Source organism: Magnolia sinica, chromosome 17 (genome assembly GCF_029962835.1).
Source record: "Magnolia sinica isolate HGM2019 chromosome 17, MsV1, whole genome shotgun sequence".
Lineage (NCBI taxonomy): Eukaryota > Viridiplantae > Streptophyta > Magnoliopsida > Magnoliales > Magnoliaceae > Magnolia > Magnolia sinica.
The window spans coordinates 18,524,160-18,542,676 of NC_080589.1; the positions used below are offsets into that span (position 1 = coordinate 18,524,160).

The following is an 18,517-nucleotide window of genomic DNA, read 5'->3' on the forward strand; positions in this document are numbered from 1 at the left end:
TAGAAGTGCATTGGTTGTAAATTTTGAATTATGTTGTGTAAAACTGTTGAAGTGCGTGTAGATGTGGATGTATATGAATATTGATTTATGCGGTGTGCATATGGATGTGGTTGTGAATGTTGAATTATATGAATGCAAATGTAGGGCTGCATGTGGATGTGAATTATGAATGTTAAATGCTAAATTGTATGAATGGAAATATGAAAAGTCATGTGAATGTGTTTGTGAATTTTGAATTATATTAATAAAAATGTGGAAGTATATGTGAATGTGGTTTTCGAAGGGTCCATGTGACGTAGAATCCCACGAAACCTCAAGGAAAAAAATTTGGCTCTAATGTAAAATTCTGATGGGCCATGAAAAAGAGAAATGCAAATTAAGGATGGAAGTTGTTTTCATTTTTCATGTCACACTAAAGTTTCCGATAAAAGTAAAAATTATGCCCATTCAGATTTTGTAGTCAAATCATGTACGATGAGTTGTTAGAAAAGTTATCGCGAGTTGTGTGTGTGTAAATGCAAAATGTCATCTGAGGGGTTAAAAGATGAGTCCTTGAGAAATTGGTCAATATTTTGCTGACAACACATCTAGGGCTATTATACTAAAAATCGCGTGTGCGGCGAGCAAATCTCCAGCTCGCTATATAGATGGACGTCACGCCTTTGTCGCACACTTGCCAACGAGGAAGAATGAGTACTAGATCCACGGGTCAAAAGATCAGACTGGCCCACTCATCAAGCCAGCTATTCTTGGATGAGGAAAGAGATCAGCTCGAAAATATGACCAATGGTTGATATTCAACATGCTATTGACGTCTATTTGATACGAAGACCAACCTGATTTTTGAGTGGAGCAATTCTCAAAGCTCTCATGACCTGATGAATGTGATGGATCTTTTACACGCATTATATATTGGCACGTGCGTAGAAGCCCCTGCGTACGTCTCACCCGCGCGGGTACAATTTTCTATCTATAACCATTCAGATTCTCTCGTGATAGAGTAGCCTGCCGCAACCACAAAACAAACCCGACAAGCCCACTTCTATCCCTCATCCCTTCTCTACATTCCCGCCAATGCTCCCCACACTGGGAGCGGTTAGGTGCGGCCCCGGCTACACCCAAAACGGTGCATCCCTTAACGTGGGGCCCACATTCATAAATTTATTTTCTATCTACGCCGTCCATCCGTTTTTTTACAGATCATTGAAGGCCAGGAGCTGAAAATTGAAATGAGCCAAATCTCAGGTGGACTATACTAGAAGAAAAGGTGGTTATTGAACGCCTCACCATTAAAAAACTTCCTAGGGCCTATCGTAATGTTTATCTGCCATCCAACCTGTTGATAATGTCATAATGTCATACTAGCATGATGAACGGAAAAATAAAATATCAGCTTCATCCAAAAATTTTGTGTCCCACGAGAAGTTTTTAATAGTCAATGTCCAATGTTTTCTACGTCCATCTGAGATTGTTGTCTTCTTCGTTTTTGGGTTCATGCTCTAAAATAATCTTCCAAAACGTATGGACGGTGTGGATTGACAATACATACATCAAAGTGGGCCCCACGGAGAGTGCCGCACTATCTTGGGTGAGGCTGTGGCCGCACCTAATCCGCTCCTTTCTCCGCTTCTCATTTTGTACAAGTGGGGCCCACTTTCCCTGATCCGAACCATTGGTCCATTCACCCACATTGGATTGTTCTCTGATCCAAAAGTCTCATCAATATCACAATCACAACCTTTGAAATCAACGGTCAAGATGAGAAACCATCAACGACCAACATAAAACTGAAAGAAAAGGCACGATATTGGTATTGCAGGATATCTCCATTGTGTGGGACCCATCACACCAACGGTCCAGACAACGGAAACCAGTGGGTCCCACATGTACAATATGAACACCCGAGTACACCCCCATATCCTCGGTCGAGTATCATATAACTCATCAAAACCCATAACCCCTCTCCTCCAAAATCCCTCCCAGAATTCCAGAAGCTGGAAAATGTCTCTCTATCCCCACCATTGTCTACCACAGCCAATCACCCGCTATAGTATAATAAATCCCCACCTCCCATCACTACCACAACCAACAATCCGCTGTAGTATACCAAGTCCTCACCGCGTCTCTTCTCTACCACAATCAACCATTCGCTACAGTATAACAAATTCTCACCCTATCTCTTCTCTACCACAACCAACCATTCGCTATAGTAGACCAAATCCTCACCCTATCTCTTCTCTACCACAACTAACCATCCGCTATAGTATATCGAATCCTTACTCTATCTATTCTCCACCACAACCAAACATCCGCTATGGTCTAAATCCCATCAAAGTTTCAACGGCCCCAAATTCCGCCCCTTCGTTCCGTGCAAAGGACCCAAAAGACATCACCATCCTTGTGGTGGGGTCCACCGGCTACATTGGACGGTTCGTAGTCAAGGAGTTGGTCCGCCGTGGTTTCAATGTGATCTCTGTGGCCCGCGGGCGAAGCGGTATCCGGGGCCGGAGCAGCAAGGAAGACACCCTCCAAGAACTGCAGGGATCGATTGTCTGTTTCTCCGATGTGACCGACACGGCGGCTCTCGAGGAGTCGCTGGCCGAATTCTGTGGGGCCCGCACAATCGACGTCGTCGTGTCGTGCCTTGCCAGCCGGTCTGGTGGTGTCAAGGACTCATGGAAGATTGACTATGAGGCGACAAGGAACAGCCTCGTTGTAGGCCGGAAGTATGGCGTGGCGCATTTTGTCCTTCTGTCGGCGATCTGCGTGCAGAAGCCGTTGCTCGAATTTCAGCGTGCGAAGCTGAAATTCGAGGCTGAATTGATGGAGGAAGCCAAGGGTGGGGATTTCACATATAGCATAGTGCGGCCCACTGCGTTCTTCAAGAGCTTGGGTGGGCAGGTGGAGCTGGTTAAGGATGGCAAGCCGTATGTGATGTTTGGGGATGGACGGTTGTGCACTTGCAAGCCAATCAGTGAGGAGGATTTGGCGTCGTTCATCGCAGATTGTGTTTTGGGGGAGGATAAGATCTGCAAGATCCTGCCAATTGGCGGACCGGGGAAGGCTTTGACGCCATTGGAACAGGGGGAGATGCTGTTTAGGCTACTTGGGAAAGAGCCCAAGTTCTTGAAAGTGCCAATTGGTGTGATGGATTTTGCGATTGGGCTTCTTGATTTCCTCGTGAAGATCTTCCCGGTAATGGAGGATGCGGCTGAGTTTGGGAAGATCGGGAGGTATTATGCAGCTGAGAGTATGTTGGTTGTGGATCCAGAGACTGGTGAGTATAGTGCGGAGAAGACTCCGACCTATGGAAAAGATACATTGGAAGATTTCTTTGAGAAGGTGATCAGGGAAGGAATGGCTGGCCAGGAATTGGGTGAGCAGTCGATATTCTAGTCCTGCCTTTTGTTATGGTTTGGAAGTGTTTGTAAATGCGAAAACAATGTCAAGATGCCAGCTCGATTGGTTTAATTGGCGTGGATGAGATAGGGGAGATTTGGGGCAGCCCGCTGTAGTTTGTTCTTCATTTTTCGCTGGTGGGACGCTTAACGACGAGAATGTTTCTTCAATCAATGGGTTTGTAACTTGCGTTGCTTTGTGGTATGCTATTCTTTCTTTCTTTTTTTCCTTGGAGCTGATTGAATTGCTATTTTGCTAGAGCTGCGATACAATGTGTTTGTAAAAATTCAGTGTGTAAAATTATGACGTCATTCTGTATGAACTGAGTAGTTTGAATTGATTTTGTACATTCGAATTGATTGTATGAGCTTCTATGGCATGTTTGGATGCTCAATTGAACTAATTCGCAATGACCCTATTCAGCACAGTAGACACCATTGTCATTTACAACGATGTACAAGCCCATCACTGCAATTCAATGCGATTTAAAGTTGGATGTGAGATGGTAGTAGTTTCAATTTTGGAGTGGGTGGGGCTAGCTCCCCAATATGGGCATTTGCATTCTAGAGCCCGTTTAGATGCACCCTCAAAAGGGTTGTTTGACACCTAATTGGCATTTTGAACAAAGCCCCAGATTGTGTTGTGCATTTGGATGCACTTCCGCAAACCCCGTCTCATCCCCTGCTCGGCAAAACAAGTACTAAAAAGCTGAGAATTGGTTTTTGTTGAGTCCATCGAAAAAACCGGGTGTGAAAACCCTTTTGCGGAAATGCTTCCAAATGGGCCCTTACTGAATTGAAGTTATTGCTGTTCAAATCAAATGAGCATCCAAACATGGCCTTATGAAATGACCTTGCTTTTACGAGAACTCAATGCATGGCATTGTTATTAGATTGTAGGAATTGGGTGTTGTAGAACATGTTACCATGCTATACAATGTAGAATGCATACCAATACCATAACCAGAATAGAAGACAACTGATGTCATTCAGTGCTCGGAGTCAAGCCTGCAGCTTGATGGTACTCAACGATAGAGGGTCACATATTCAATCCCAATCCCAGTTACATCTACTGCTGAAAATAAAGCTTTAGCAAGTTGCCTCCCTCAAAACTACAACAGCCACAACTGGAATAGATGATGATCCCAATTACTTCTTCTCCTCCTCCTCCCATAGAGGTCAATTCAATCCTCAAAAAAGAGGATTTGATCGAGTATTGAGGGGCAAAAGAATTTAGGCTGAAATACCAAACGAAAGTAGAATGATTTTTTATTTTTATTTTTCATTCCTGAAGAAGTGCATATCTTACCCGGATCTTCGCCCATAATGGTACAAAACAATAGTTTCATTGGAGTAGATACACGAATCGCTTTAAATACGAGAAGCCAGAGAGAGAGAGAGAGAGAGAGAGAGAGAGAGAGAGCTGAAAATGCTCGTCATCCTCCTCTCTCTCTCTCTCTCTCAATAAAATACATTGGAAGTAACCGAGGAAAATAGAGTTTCAAAAGTACAGAAAAGGCCCAAACGCCTCGGCATCAGTGAGAGAATTGATAGGGTCATTCCCATCCAATACACCTCTGGCAAGTCAAGTGGTTAGCCTAGAGAACAAGGTTCTAATTTCCTTGAAAACATCGGAATTTGAACCTGTCAGGTTGGCAACTTCGATATTGATTTTGATAGGCCCAAAAGTGAGTGTGGATGAATCCCAGAGTTCTTCTAAGTGCCATTGCTGAAGCCTGGGTTGGGCGGATAGCCTTGACGGGGCCCAAAGAGGCCACTAAGGGCCTGTTTGTATACCACCAAATAAGTTACTTTTTCTACTTACAGCAGTAGATAAGTGACTTATTTCAGATAAGTAACTTTGGTTTATGATTAGTTACAAGTAACTTTTTTACTTAAAAGTACTTAATCACTTCAGTTAATTTTTTTTAGCTTTTCTACTTTTCATAGGTTGTTGAAGAGGCATCAAGAGAGACGAAAGAGAGGAGAAGCTGATAAGTATGTTGTTTACTAAACATACGTATCTTCTTAATAAGTAGAAACTAAGATAAGCTACTTATGACATAAGTTGCTTATCTTAAGCAACTTACGATCCAAATGCCCCCTAAATATCTGCCTTGGGGTTGAAAAGCAGCCCGCCTATCCCTGCCTTGTCCCCCTCCCTACTTTAACTGCTATAGACTTTAAGGGGGCGTTTGGATCGCCAGCGATTCAAGATAAGCTACTTATGCCTCAAGTAGCTTATCTTAGTTTCTACTTATTAAGCAGATAAGTATGTTTGGTAAACAACATACTTGTCAGCTTCTCCTCTCTTCTGTCTCTCCTGATGCCTCTCTTCAGCAACTTATGAAAAGTAGATAAGCAAAAAAAACAAAAATTAACTGAAGTGATTAAGTAATTTTAAGTAAAAAAGTTACTTATAACTAATCATAAACCAAACTTATCTGAAATAAGTTACTTATCTACTGCTATAAGTGGAAAAAGTAACTTATTTGGTGGTATCCAAACTGGCCCTAAGTGACCATTCATCGGATGGAGTACCATTCTGTAGACACCCAACTCAACAAGAGTATTTGACTAGTGGAGAGAATCTTGAATTTCCTTATGAAGAACTTGCAGAATTTCTCTAAGTATTCACCTCTAAGCCCAAGCCCAAGCCCAAGCCCAATCACAACCTAAGCCTGGATTCAGCCCAAAACCTCACTAAAACCCTCTCAAACCAAGCGGAAGGACATGGAAAATTCAAGAGGTGTGGGACCCAGCCTAGCCTAGGTTTGGGGCCATCACCCTTTTATTTTTTTGTGTGATTTTCTTGGATGCAGAAAAACTTTTTCCGCTTTTTAGGCTTATCCACATTTCAGCAATTATATGCTTGTGGTCCCCAATGTTTTGGTCTTATGTTGTCCCATTTCTTTGATCAATAAGTCCATCTTGTAGCCCATCAAATTACCTTCCAATTAGCCTAATTTCAACTCAGTCCAATATGCAGGCTGAAGTTATGATTGAAATACCGGACACTGCTTGTTATCAGTTGACCGTCAAAGATTGAAAAATCGACTTAACTCGTGGACCCCATATCTTCCTAACCCTTAGGATTTTACCCTTTAAACCAAAATCATTAGTTAGCGTATCAAATTCCCTTTCCAACCAAGCTATAGATCATCCAATTCTGATACTTGATTACTAAGACCCAATAAAAAACTGAGGTGTGTGTGCTGGACTGTGCAGGAAACATTTTTGAAAATGACGTATATGTCCTCATATGGAAATCCAAAACCGAAAATCAAATTCCTTTTACCTATTAACCCAATTTTCACGAAAATATCCTTAAAAATCTTAGTTTGCCCTTAAGCTACCATCTTTTAACAAAACTACTCCCTGACTAAGCCAATGAAATCCCAAAACTACTCCTTGCCAAGCCATGAAATACTTACAAGTGTCTTAATCCTAGCCAGTCACTCTCAAAGCCTCTAGAACCTCTTAGAACCTTCCCTAAGCCCAATTACTCCTCAATGCTCTATAAATTAGCATCAAACCTTCCAATCAACCTCCAAGATCCTACCACTTGTCAATTATCCATGATTTCCTACCTCTTAAGAGTACCTCCAATCTTTCTTCAAATCACAACCTTGCTACAAGAGAGCGGTCTTGCCTCTCAAATTTTTTTTCCTACAACTCCCTCTAGAATAAGAAGTCCCATACTTGCCAAAAATCAGTGATTCCTAATGGAGAAGGAGAGTTTGAGACAAGGGCTAAGAGCTTGGGAAGCTCTTCTCAATCAAGGCCAAAGAGTACCTTGCAGTGTCAAGCCAAGGCTCTGGAAACTTTTGGGTAGAAGGGTTCCTTTGTTCTTCTTCCTCCATCATTTCTCCTAAAAGAAGCAAGCAAGGCAAGACCACCCTCATTGCAAGATCTTGAAGAACCTTTATGGAGCTCTAATCCAAGTTCAAGCACATCTTGAAGAGAAGACCAATCCATCAAACCCACAAGGAGAAGAAGACCAAGACAGAGATCCTTTACCACATTACTCCCACTCTCTTCCTCAATTATTCTTCTAGCCCTCCAACTATCTATTTTCTTCTTCTTGTTCACTTTTTGGGAACCAACCAAGCCATTCTCCTTGAGTAGGGACTTCTATATCACGGGTGGAATAGGGTGCCTAACACCTTCTCTACTCCACAACTGTGGTCCTTTCACAGAAACTTGGTGAATAGGCCATATCAGAGTCCAGTCCCCAAAAATCAAGAGAATCACTCCCTTGATTGTTGGGCAATAAACAAGGGTTCTAGCCTATCCTTGAATTTATACTTGGAAAAGGCTAGTGGCGTCTCCAAAATTGACCTTATAGGCCCTTACCATCCTGGTAGGCCTTTGTCGTGCTTGTTTTTTGACAAATGCACAGACATCTTTGAAGAATTTGTCATTCAGGGCCCATACAATAATGATATCTTTAATTTTTCTAGTGAGTACTTGGACTGACCAGTCTTCATTCTCAAAAGTGTAAGTGTTTCTTTCAGGCCATAGTTCCCTCAAGACCATTAGAAGGAACTAGAGCAAAGAACTTTGCCTTTAGATCTGATGGGCCCACTGCCCCAGCCCTGCATGACATCACAACTCATCTCATTCATAATCTACTCAACAACAAACCCACTTAGAGAGGATGCCCTAATTGCATGGACGAAAGGGCAATGGAGAATCAAGTGATTAACAGTCTGCACATTTTCAAAGAACACACCTGTTTGGGATTTGGATGCCTCTTTTCTAGATCATGTCAACCAACAATTCCACACGCGTCCCATATTGGTATATGTGCTGCTAGTCTCTACTCGCTTCTTCTATAGGTGCTCTTGCAGAACACCTTTAAGGAAAAGGTTGTCCAAGAGGCATCATCCAAAGCAAGGTACTCCATAACAGTAATGGTGGCCATAATGGCCACCGTCATTAGCTTTACGATACGGGCTATAATGGCTGTTACGGACCTCGTGATGGCCTTTACGATCGCCCTTTTTTTATATTGAAAAAAAACCTGAAAAACTTGTATCAGCCCCGTAATGAATAGTTAGAGGCGGCTGTTACGGGCTTTACAGGGGCGTAACGGCTCGTTACGGGTCATTTTTTCCTAACGGCCATTAGGACCCTGTACCGTGTAATGATTGCCGCTGTTACCTTTACGTAACAGCCTTTATGGCACACCATGATCCAAACACAAAGCAGCAATTTTTATGGACAACCTTGTTCACATATGCAAATACAATAAATGGAAATCCATTCCCAAGATTTAGAAAACTGGAAACAGAAATCCATTTCTCAAGTTTCTTAGAATCCAAATGAGCCCTTAACCAATATCCGACATCTTGTTCGGTTTATCAAAATGATATCCCTTTTGGAAAATTCAATTGTGATTGTAGAGCAACCTAGTTGAGATTCTTGTTCTGAGTTCTGGATGAAACTCGGGATAACTCATCTCCTGGCTGAGTTGGCAGAGATCTCCAGTGATAACAACTATAATCCATAATAGGAGTTTTATATCAAAGCTAACTGCATTGGGACACTGTAGGTTCATAACCCGTCATTCCATGGGGACCTATGCGGTCATGTAACTCATGTTACAGCTTGGGTCCACACTTCCGGCACGTCCATATTCAAAACCCATTACTCCAAATACTTCTTTACTAGCATGAAAGCATGTACATATATGTTTTACGCACTTAATTAAGATCGACAGTTCATCAAACAAAAACAGAACTTTAAAAAAGATAAAGATAAAAAAGAAAAACTGGTAGATTAAGACAGCTCTAATGAAGCATATAAACCAAAACGATTTATATAATTCTCCTTGAACCATCTGCCATTGTATATAACTCGACATTCCTTTTTCAGACGAACGAGCCACTGTACTTTCGTGCGGCCTCTCTGCTGTCTATAGTTGTCGAGTAGATTTCTTGGATAGTCTGAGGTGATGCTGTTGAGTTTCCGTACCTCCGGGAAGCTTCCCTGCTGTCGATCGTTTCTAGAACAGTCTCCCTTGTTGGGTAAGTGGGGGACGATGCCGAGAACCGGCCCTGCCGTGGGGCCATGGTAATAGATTGAGGACCGATGGACTCTCTCAAATAATCAACTGCAGAATCTACATCATTTGTTGTTTTAGTGGGTGGGATTTCATAGCTGGTTGGGGTGGCCCAGCTCACGTGGTTAGGCTTACCCCAACCATTATTTGTTGCTGATTCATATCTTCCGCGAGAGCCGTTGAAGTTTGTTTGGTGTAAGGTTGTGCCACCCGGCTTGCCCCAACCACTGGCTCTGGTGTCATAGGTACCACTAGTGGGCTTACCCCATCCATTTGTGCCACTTTCGTAGCTCCCATCACCGGACCTACTCCACCCAGTGCTGCCAGTGTCGTAGGTCCTATCACCTGACCTACTCCAGCCGTTGCTGCCAGTGTCGTAGGTCTTGTCACCTGACCTACTCCAACCCTTGCTGCCAGTGTCGTAGGTCCTGTCACCTGACCTACCCCACCCGTTGCTGCCAGTGTCGTAGGTCCCGTCACCTGACCTACTTGACCCGTTGCTGCCAGTGTCGTAGGTCCTGTCACCTGACCTACTCCAACCCTTGCTGCCAGTGTCGTAGGTCCTATCACCTGACCTACCCCACCCCTTGTTGCCAGCGTCGTAGGTCCCGTCGCCTGACCTACTCGACCTGTTGCTGCCAGTGTCGTAGGTGCCCCCATCTAGCTTGCTCCAACCATCAGTGCCGGAACGATATGTCCCATCACCCGACCTACTCCACCCATTTGTGATGGTGTCGTATGTCCCACCACTCGGCCTACCCCATGCATTGGTGCTAGTGTGATTGGTACCGCCATAGCTGTTGGGTGTCTGGCGCTGAAACATGCCGCTCGAGAAACCTGTCCGGGTGGATGCTGTTTGGACGTTGCTGCTAGCTTCGTTGAATGGGTTTGCTTTGTCCACCAGCTGGCCTACGGGCTTACTCCGTCCATTGTGGGCAGCAGAGGTGTGTCCGTGCGCTGCTGCTAAAGGCGCATACACATGTTCCGCTTCCTTATCGATCTTGCTAACGAGGCTGTCCGTCTCTTTTTGTTGTTGGTTTTGTTGAGGTAAGAACACTATGCCAGGCGTCATCGTACCGTCAGCATTGACAATCACGGGCCTGCACACATGATCCTGAGGTCTCTCCGATTTGGTAACGTTGCCTAGATCCGTGCTGTTGGGGGTGTCCCATGCTGGGACCCTGCTGCCCAGCCTTCCCTTCCCAAAGGTGGTGCTCCCTCTATCCGTGAAATCGTAGCTGGCCATCGATGATTTCAGGAGCTCTGGAGAACTATGCAATTGCTTGTTGCTGGTAAGCAAGTCCGAAGCGTTGCTTCTACTTATATAGGAGTCTGTCTTTTCCCTCAAGATTCTTTGAAGTGCGGCCCACCACTGAAATGGTCTGGGCAAGGGATCGGATTCTCTGTAACAAGTGGCTGATGGTGCATGATGGGTCCCTTCAACTTGTGGTATTCTGCTTAAACAAGTCTTCATTTACTCTTTTTTACTGGAATCCATCCCAGCAAAGATAAGGCTGTCATTCCTCCAGCACTGGAGGTGTAAGTGGCTTTTCTCACCCAATGCCAGACAAATGCCAAGTGGGGCAATCGATCCAGACCATCCATCCTATCTGTGGATGATCAATGTAATCACATGGATGTACAATTGTCGAATCCTGATTTGTGGCCTTCAAATGGATGGTAGGAACTCAGAAGTGAACTTTTAAACACCAGCATTCAAGGAAGAGTGATGGGTAGAGGCCACCCATATGGTGCAATTTCAACCATAGCCATCATGGATTGGGGACACTGGATGGACAGTTTGGATCTACTGCCCCACTTGTTGTGTGTTAGGTATTCGGCGGTGAATACCATTTGAGCCTATATGGTGGTGGGAAGACTAACGCCATCGAAGATTGCTTCTGAGAATCTACATGTGCTTTTCCAATGGAATAAAGTCATGAGAATTTCTTTTACATTTCCATCGGTGGCAGAGCGAATCGGGACGTTGCTTCCACACTGCGGGACGGATTATTATTATTATTATTATTTCTCTATTGAATGAAAACTGCTCTGTTTAACCACTTGAATTTTAGGACTGACTTTTACTTGGAGTAAATCCGGCCTAAAGCCGTTAGAGCTCGAATGGTGCTTGCTTCAATCACGACTCTGATCGCTAGCACCTGTTGTTCCATTGGGCTGAAATGGCCTAACTGAACCTTCCATCTTCATGGTGTTATCGTAGGCGATCGATGGTCCCGTACTCACACTTCAATGACGATCCTGACTCTACTAGGTTGAATGTAAACCATTGAAAATCTTCTTTAATGTTATGAATTCATTTTCACATAGTAATGGTCAGATTCCTTGAGATGTCCCTAATAGAATAGTATTGAACATGGACGGTTTGGTCATAGGACCATCTCACCATGTGGGTCCCAATGGGTCGGCTAATGCTTATGATCTGTGTATGTTGCAGGGTGTGTTTTGATCAGGACCATCCTAATCTTGCTACCAAACCTAATGTGGATAGCCCAAGGTTTGTTTTTTTTTTTTTCCTTAAATTTTATAAAAAAGGTGACCGTTGGATGATCTTAGTCATCCTATTGGTGGGGTTCAAACCAATGGTAGGAAACAAGCAGTTAATGGTGCATATTTGGCAGACGCAGATTGCCTGCGACCGGTTCCTATGATGGGAAGCTAAGCGGGGCCCACTGTGATATTTGTGAGAAATCCACCTCGTTTGTTTTTGCAGCTCATGGTAGGGCATGAGCCAAAAAATGAAGCAGATCCAAAACTCAAGTGGACCGCACACAGGAAAAGGTGGGCATTCAATGCCTATTGTTGAAACCTTCCTGCGGTCCACCATGATGTTTTTATGCCATCCAAACTGTTCGTAAGGTCATTCCCATCGGTATGAACTGAAAGTACAAAAATATTAACCTGATCCAAAACTTCTTCTATAGATGCTCCTGCAGAACACCTTTAAGGAAAAGGTTGTCCAAAAGGCATCATCCAAAGCAAGGTATTCCGTAACAGTAACGGTGGCCATAATGGCCACCGTCATTAGCTTTACGATACGGGCTATGACAGCTGTTACGGACCTCATAATGGCCTTTACAATCGCCCTTTTTTCTATATTGAAAAAACAACCTGAAAAACTTGTATCAGCACTGTAATGAATCGTTAGAGGTGCCTATTACAGGCTTTACGGGGGCATAACGGCTGGTTATGGGTCATTTTTTTCTTAATGGCCGTTGCAACCCCGTAATGTGTAATGGTTGCCGCTGTTACCTTTACGTAACAGCCTTTATGGCACGCAAAGCAGCAATTTTTACCGACAACCTTGTTCACATATGCAAATACAATAAATGGAAATCCATTCCCAAGATTTAGAAAACTGGAAACAGAAATCCATTTCTCAAGTTTCTTAGAATCCAAATGAGCCCTTAACTAATATCCGATATCTTGTTTGGTTTATCAAAGTGACATCCCTTTTGGAAAATTCAATTGTGATTGTAGAGCAACCTAGTTGAGACTCTCGTTTGGAGTTCTGGATGAAACTCGGGATAACTCATCTCCTAGCTGAGTTGGCAGAGATCTCCAGCGATAACAACTATAATCCGTAATAGGAGTTCTATATCAAAGCTAACTGCATTGGGACACTGTAGGTTCATAACCCGTCAATCCATGGGCACCTATGCGGTCATGTAACTCATGTTACAGCTTGGGTCCACACTTCCGGCACGTCCATATTCAAAACCCATTACTCCAAATACTTCTTTATTAGCATGAAAACACATACATATATGTTTTATGCACTTAATTAAGATCGACAGTTCATCAAACAAAAACAGAACTTTAAAAAAGATATAGATAGAAAAAAAAGAAAAACTGGTAGATTAAGAGAGCTCTAATGAAGCATATAAACCAAAACGGTTTATATAATTCTCCTTGAACCATCTGCCATTGTATATAACTTGGACATTCCTTTCTCAGACGAACGAGCCACTGTACTTTCGTGCAGCCTCTCTGCTGTCTATGGTTGTCGAGTAGATTTCTTGGATAGTTTGAGGTGATGCTGTTGAGTTGCCGTACCTCCGGGATGCTTCTCTGCTGTCGATCGTTTCTAGAACAGTCTCTCTTGTGGGGTAAGTGGGGGATGATGCTGAGAACTGGCGCTGCCGTGGGGCCATGGTAATAGATTGAGGACTGATTGACTCTCTCAAATAATCAACTGCAGAATCTACATCATTTGTTGTTTTAGTGGGTGGGATTTTGTAGCTGGTTGGGGTGGCCCAGCTCACGTGGTTAGGCTTACCCCAACCATTATTCACGTCGTGGGTCCCGTCACCTGACCTACTCAACCCGTTGCTGCCAGTGTCGTAGGTCCCCCCATGTAGCTTGCTCCAACCATCAGTGCCGGAACGATATGTCCCATCACCCGGCCTACTCCACCTATTTGTGTTGGTGTCGTATGTCCCACTACTTGGCCTACCCCATGCATTGGTGCTAGTGTTACCGCCATAGCTGTTGGGTGTCTGGTGCTGAAACATGCTGCTTGGGAAACCTGTCCAGGTGGATGCGGTTTGGACGTTGCTGCTAACTTCGTTGAATGGGTTTGCTTTGTCCACCAGCTGGCCTACGGGCTTACTCCGTCCATTGTGGGCAGCAGAGGTGTGTCCGTGCGCTGCTGCTAAAGGCGCATACACACGTTCCGCTTCCCTATCGGTCTTGCTAACGACGTTGTCCGGCTCTTTCTGTTTTTGGTTTTGTTGAGGCAAGATCTCTATGCCAGGCGTCGTCGTACCGTCGGCATTCACAATGACGGGTCTGCGCACATGATCCCGAGGTCTCTCCGATTTGGCAACGCTGCCTGGATCCGTGCTGTTGGGGGCTGGGACCCTGCTGCCCAGCCTTCCCTTCCCATAGGTGGTGCTTCCTCTACTCGTGAAATCGTAGCTGGCCATCGATGATTTCAGGAGCTCTGGAGAAGTATGCAATTGCTTGTTGCTGATAAGCAAGTCCAAAGCGTTGCTTCTCCTTATATAGGAGTCTGTCTTTTAACTCAAGATTCTTTGAAGTGCGGCCCACCGATGAAATGGTCTGGGCAAAGGATCGGATTCACTGCAACAAGTGGCTGATGGCGCATGACGGTGTTGGGGGCCTTGCACAAAACCTTAGGGCCTGTTTGGACGGTGGGATTAGAAGGGATTAGGTGGGATGGGATTCCCAAAAAGGATTGTCTCTGTTCTGAATGCCCTGCTTTGTTGATAATACGGTGGTACATTGAATGGATATACCCACCATCATTTGAAATTACTGAGAATAACAGACATGTGTTATATCTAAACCGTTCATTTGTTTTGTAACCTCATTTTATGGTATGGGCCTAAAAATGAGGTAGATCCAAAACTTATGTGGCCCCAAAGAAGTTTTTAACGATAAGTATTCAATCCCCGTTGCTTTCTATGGTGGGGTTCACTTGAGCTTTAGATTTACCTGATTTTTTGGCGCATGCTCTAAAATAATCTCGATAAATGGGTGGACGGTGTGGATATAGCCCACACATCATGGTGGGACCTACACAACTTGCTAACATTGAGTGAAATTGGCACGAGACAATGCAACTCCATTTAATGTAATTCCAAGCTTTTCCATTTCTTCCCAAACAAGGAGTGGAATTGGCACGGAACGAGACGAATCCCATCCCACCTAATCCCTTCTAATCCCACTGCCCAAACAGGCCCTTAGGATCTAGCTTCCTAAGACAAACCAGAATTATGGGATAATAAAATAATGAAATAAATCAAAGCACAGACCACACAACACAAGAGATTTTTACGTGGAAAACTCTCAAAAAGGTAAAAACCACGGGACCTCGTCCATATCAACAATCCACTATGAAATAGAATGTTACAACCTTCGTCACTCACGCAGGAGTAGATAAACAATAATAAAATAAAAGAAAAACAGGAGATCTCACCGATCACGAGGACGTAGAAGCGCTAAGATGTCGAGTGCACAGTAGATCACTTCTACGAGCATAACCTCCCTTCCACAAGCTTCCTCTCTCTCTCTCTCTCTCTCTCTCTCTCTCTCTCACACAAACACACACACACACACCTTTGATAGCCCTAAACCCTTTAGTAAACCCTTACAAAGCTTTAGGAAACCCTCTTACATTACCTCTTGCATACCCTAGAAAAATCATAAGGACCCCTATTTATAGTTTAGACAACTCCCTTTCGCACCTCTTGCGAAACCGCCTCAAATTTTCGTAGTCCGCACAAGATCCGGACTCAAAACTGCGTAAGCTCGTCTGGTTGTGCAGAGTCCTCGACTAGTCGAGCAGCACCCTCCACCGGTCGAGCACATCCCACGACTGGTCGAGCACCTAGGAAATCTAAAACCACAACTCGCTGGAAAACGAGTCGAACCAGTCACGACTGGTCGTGCACCAGCCCTCGACCGGTCGAGCCTGGGGAAAAAATCCCATCAAATCTCTCCCTTTTTGACACAGGAGAAATCCACCATCTTCAAGCTAACCTGGTTTCTACAAACCTCAAACTTGCCCTTGAGCAATGCCTTGGTCATCATGTCTGACCCATTATCGTCTGTATAGACCTTCTCAACTTGTAACACCTTCTGTTCCAAAGTACCACTAATCCAGTGATACCGAATCTTTATATGCTTCGACTTGGAATGCTGAATTGGATTCTTGTTCAAGTGTATAGCACTCTGACTATCGTAATAGACCACGTGTTGCTCCTGCTTCAGGCTAAGTTCCTGTAAGAACCTCTTCATCCAAAGCATCTCTTAACATGCTTCTGTGACCGTAATGTACTCAGCCTCTGTCGTCGACAACACTATGACCTTCTGTAGCTTGCTCTGCCAAGAGACCGCTCCCCTTGCAAATGTGAACATGAACCCCGATGTAGACTTTCTGAAGTCTATGTCACCTGCCATATCTGCATCTGTGTAGCCCTCTAACACAGGTTTTTCATCACCATAGGATAAGCTCAATCTGGATGAGCCTCTTAGATACCGCAGTATCCATTTCACCGCTGCCCAATGTTCTTTGCCAGGATTGACAAGATACCGACTGACAATACTAATCGCATATGCTATGTCTGGGCGTGTATACACCATAACATACATCAAACTTCGTACAGCTGGCGCATAGGGTATCTTTTGCATCTCTTCCATCTCTGCCTTCGTCTTGGGACACTGCCTGTCACTCAGTCTGAAGTGACCATCCAGTGGAGTACTAACCGGCTTCGTTGCATTCATATTGAACCGCTCTAGGACTTTCTCAATATACCGCTCTTGTGACAGCCAAAGCTTCCTACTGCTTCTGTCACGGGTTATCTCCATTCCTAGGATCTGTTTAGTCGGGTCCAAGTCTTTCATCGCAAATGACTTGCCCAACTCCTGTTTCAGCCTTTCAATCTTCTTGATGTCTTTTTCCGTGATGAGCATGTCATCAACGTATAACAGCAGAACTAAGAAATCACCATCTGAGAACTTGCGTGTGAACATATAGTGGTCCGACTTCGTTTTGTCATACTCATACTTCAACATAAACGAGTCGAACTTCTTGTACCATTGTTGTGGAGCTTGTTTCAGCCCATACAAGATCTTCCTTAGCCTACACACCATATGCTCTTTGCCCTTGACTTCGAACCTCTCTGGTTGGTACATGTATATCTCTTCTTTCAGGTCATTATATAAAGGAAGACAGTTTTAACATCTAACTGCTCTATCTCCAGATCCATGCTAACCGCCAACCTAAGCAATACCCGTATGGATGTCATCTTCACCACTAGTGAGAATATTTCCTCGAAGTCTATGCATTTCCTTTGACCAAACCCTTTTACCACAAGTCTAACCTTGAACCTTGTCCGTGAATTATTCTGCTCAACTTTCTTTTTGAACACCCACTTGTTGCTCAAATTTCTTGCCCTTAGGAAATTGTACCATATCATAAGTGTAGTTCTTATGCAAAGATTCCATCTCCTCTTGCATAGCTTTCAACCACTCCCCCCTATGCTCGTCGGCTAGGGCCTCAGAATAATGTTCTAGCTCTCCCCCATTAGTCAGCATAATGTACTCATGCGACGAGTACCTCTTGGAAGGCTGTCTGCCCTAGATGACCTCCTCACATGTGACTCAATAGGTGGATCAAGTGGAGGTTGCTCCTCTGGTCCATCTTTTGAAGGAACTCCCCCGTCCTCTGCACCTTATTGTACTCCCCCATCATCAGACCCACGGGAGAAATAATCGGATCCATATCCTCTAGCTCACATGAACTAGGATGGTTCTTCTCTAGCTTACCAATGTCTTTTATACACTAATCTTCAAAGAAAACCACATCTCTGCTCCTAATGAGCTTCTTCTCGGTCTGATCCCATAATCTATAACCGAACTTTTCATCACCGTACCCCAAGAACACACACTGCCTGATCTTCATATCGAGCTTGGACCTCTCGTCCTTTGATACGTGAACAGATGCTCTGCATCCGAACACCCTGAGATGAATGTACGATGGATCTTGTCCAGTCCACACCTTCTCTGACACTTCTCCATTCAACGGGGCTGATGGAGACTTGTTTATCAGATACACTGATGTGTGCATTGCTTCTCCCCAGAATGTCTTGAGCAATTTCGCATGGGATAACATTTATCTAATTCTCTCTATAATGGTGAGATTCATTCGCTCAGCCACACCATTATGCTGGGGGGGTCTTGGGAACCGTCTGTTCATGCCGTATACTTAGGGACTTACAATACTCATGAAAGTCGCCAATGTATTCACCACCATTGTTAGTGCGGATGCACTTCAATGATCTATCTATCTCTCTCTTGACCATAGCATGAAACAATTTAAACACATCAAAGACCTCGTCCTTGGATTTCAAAGCATAAACTCAAACTCTTCTAGATGCATTATCTATAAAAGTGACAAAAGACAATACCCTACCCATGGTTTTTGTCCTCATAAGACCACAAACATCAGAATAAACCAAATCTAATGCATGCACTTTATTAACATGAGAAGCAATTTTAACAA

At 44.0% G+C, this 18,517-nt stretch overlaps 2 protein-coding genes across 5 annotated transcripts; one reads left to right on the forward strand and one right to left on the reverse strand.

Moving 5' to 3' along the window:
- The first annotated feature begins 1,957 nt into the window (after positions 1–1,957).
- LOC131231665 (divinyl chlorophyllide a 8-vinyl-reductase, chloroplastic) lies at positions 1,958–11,987 on the forward strand. Of its 3 annotated transcripts, XM_058227938.1 has the most exons (3): positions 1,958–3,600; positions 11,541–11,747; positions 11,924–11,987. In XM_058227938.1, exon 1 carries the CDS (start codon positions 2,002–2,004, stop codon positions 3,394–3,396), a length of 1,395 nt encoding a protein of 464 aa, XP_058083921.1. In that variant the 5' UTR covers positions 1,958–2,001; the 3' UTR covers positions 3,397–3,600; positions 11,541–11,747; positions 11,924–11,987. The 3 variants fall into 3 exon arrangements, 2 of the variants coding, with proteins under 2 accessions (XP_058083921.1, XP_058083920.1); XM_058227937.1 differs by having other exon boundaries at positions 11,541–11,987; XR_009164497.1 differs by lacking the exon at positions 1,958–3,600 and adding an exon at positions 10,747–10,914 and having other exon boundaries at positions 11,541–11,987.
- LOC131231666 (uncharacterized) lies at positions 9,051–14,508 on the reverse strand. 2 transcript variants are annotated; one of them, XM_058227940.1, is made up of 4 exons: positions 14,393–14,508; positions 13,804–14,107; positions 10,116–10,175; positions 9,051–9,935 (listed from the first exon to the last, which is right to left on the reverse strand). In XM_058227940.1, exons 1-4 carry the CDS (start codon positions 14,412–14,414, stop codon positions 9,275–9,277), a joined length of 1,047 nt encoding a protein of 348 aa, XP_058083923.1. In that variant the 5' UTR covers positions 14,415–14,508; the 3' UTR covers positions 9,051–9,274. The 2 variants fall into 2 exon arrangements, with proteins under 2 accessions (XP_058083923.1, XP_058083922.1); XM_058227939.1 differs by lacking the exons at positions 13,804–14,107; positions 14,393–14,508 and having other exon boundaries at positions 10,116–10,711.
- Between the last annotated feature and the right edge of the window lie 4,009 nt (positions 14,509–18,517).

What these genes read in the sequence shown, in the direction of transcription:
- LOC131231665 (XM_058227937.1), top strand. Translation starts at nt 2,002, where the DNA reads ATGTCTCTCTATCCCCACCATTGTCTACCACAGCCAATCACCCGCTAT.
- LOC131231666 (XM_058227939.1), bottom strand. Translation starts at nt 10,711, where the DNA reads ATGGCCAGCTACGATTTCACGGATAGAGGGAGCACCACCTTTGGGAAG. An exon ending in AGCAAGCTAGATGGGGGCAC is followed by an intron (nt 9,936 to 10,115) that starts CTACGACACTGG and finishes AGGTGACGGGAC; the next exon opens with CTACGACACTGGCAGCAACG.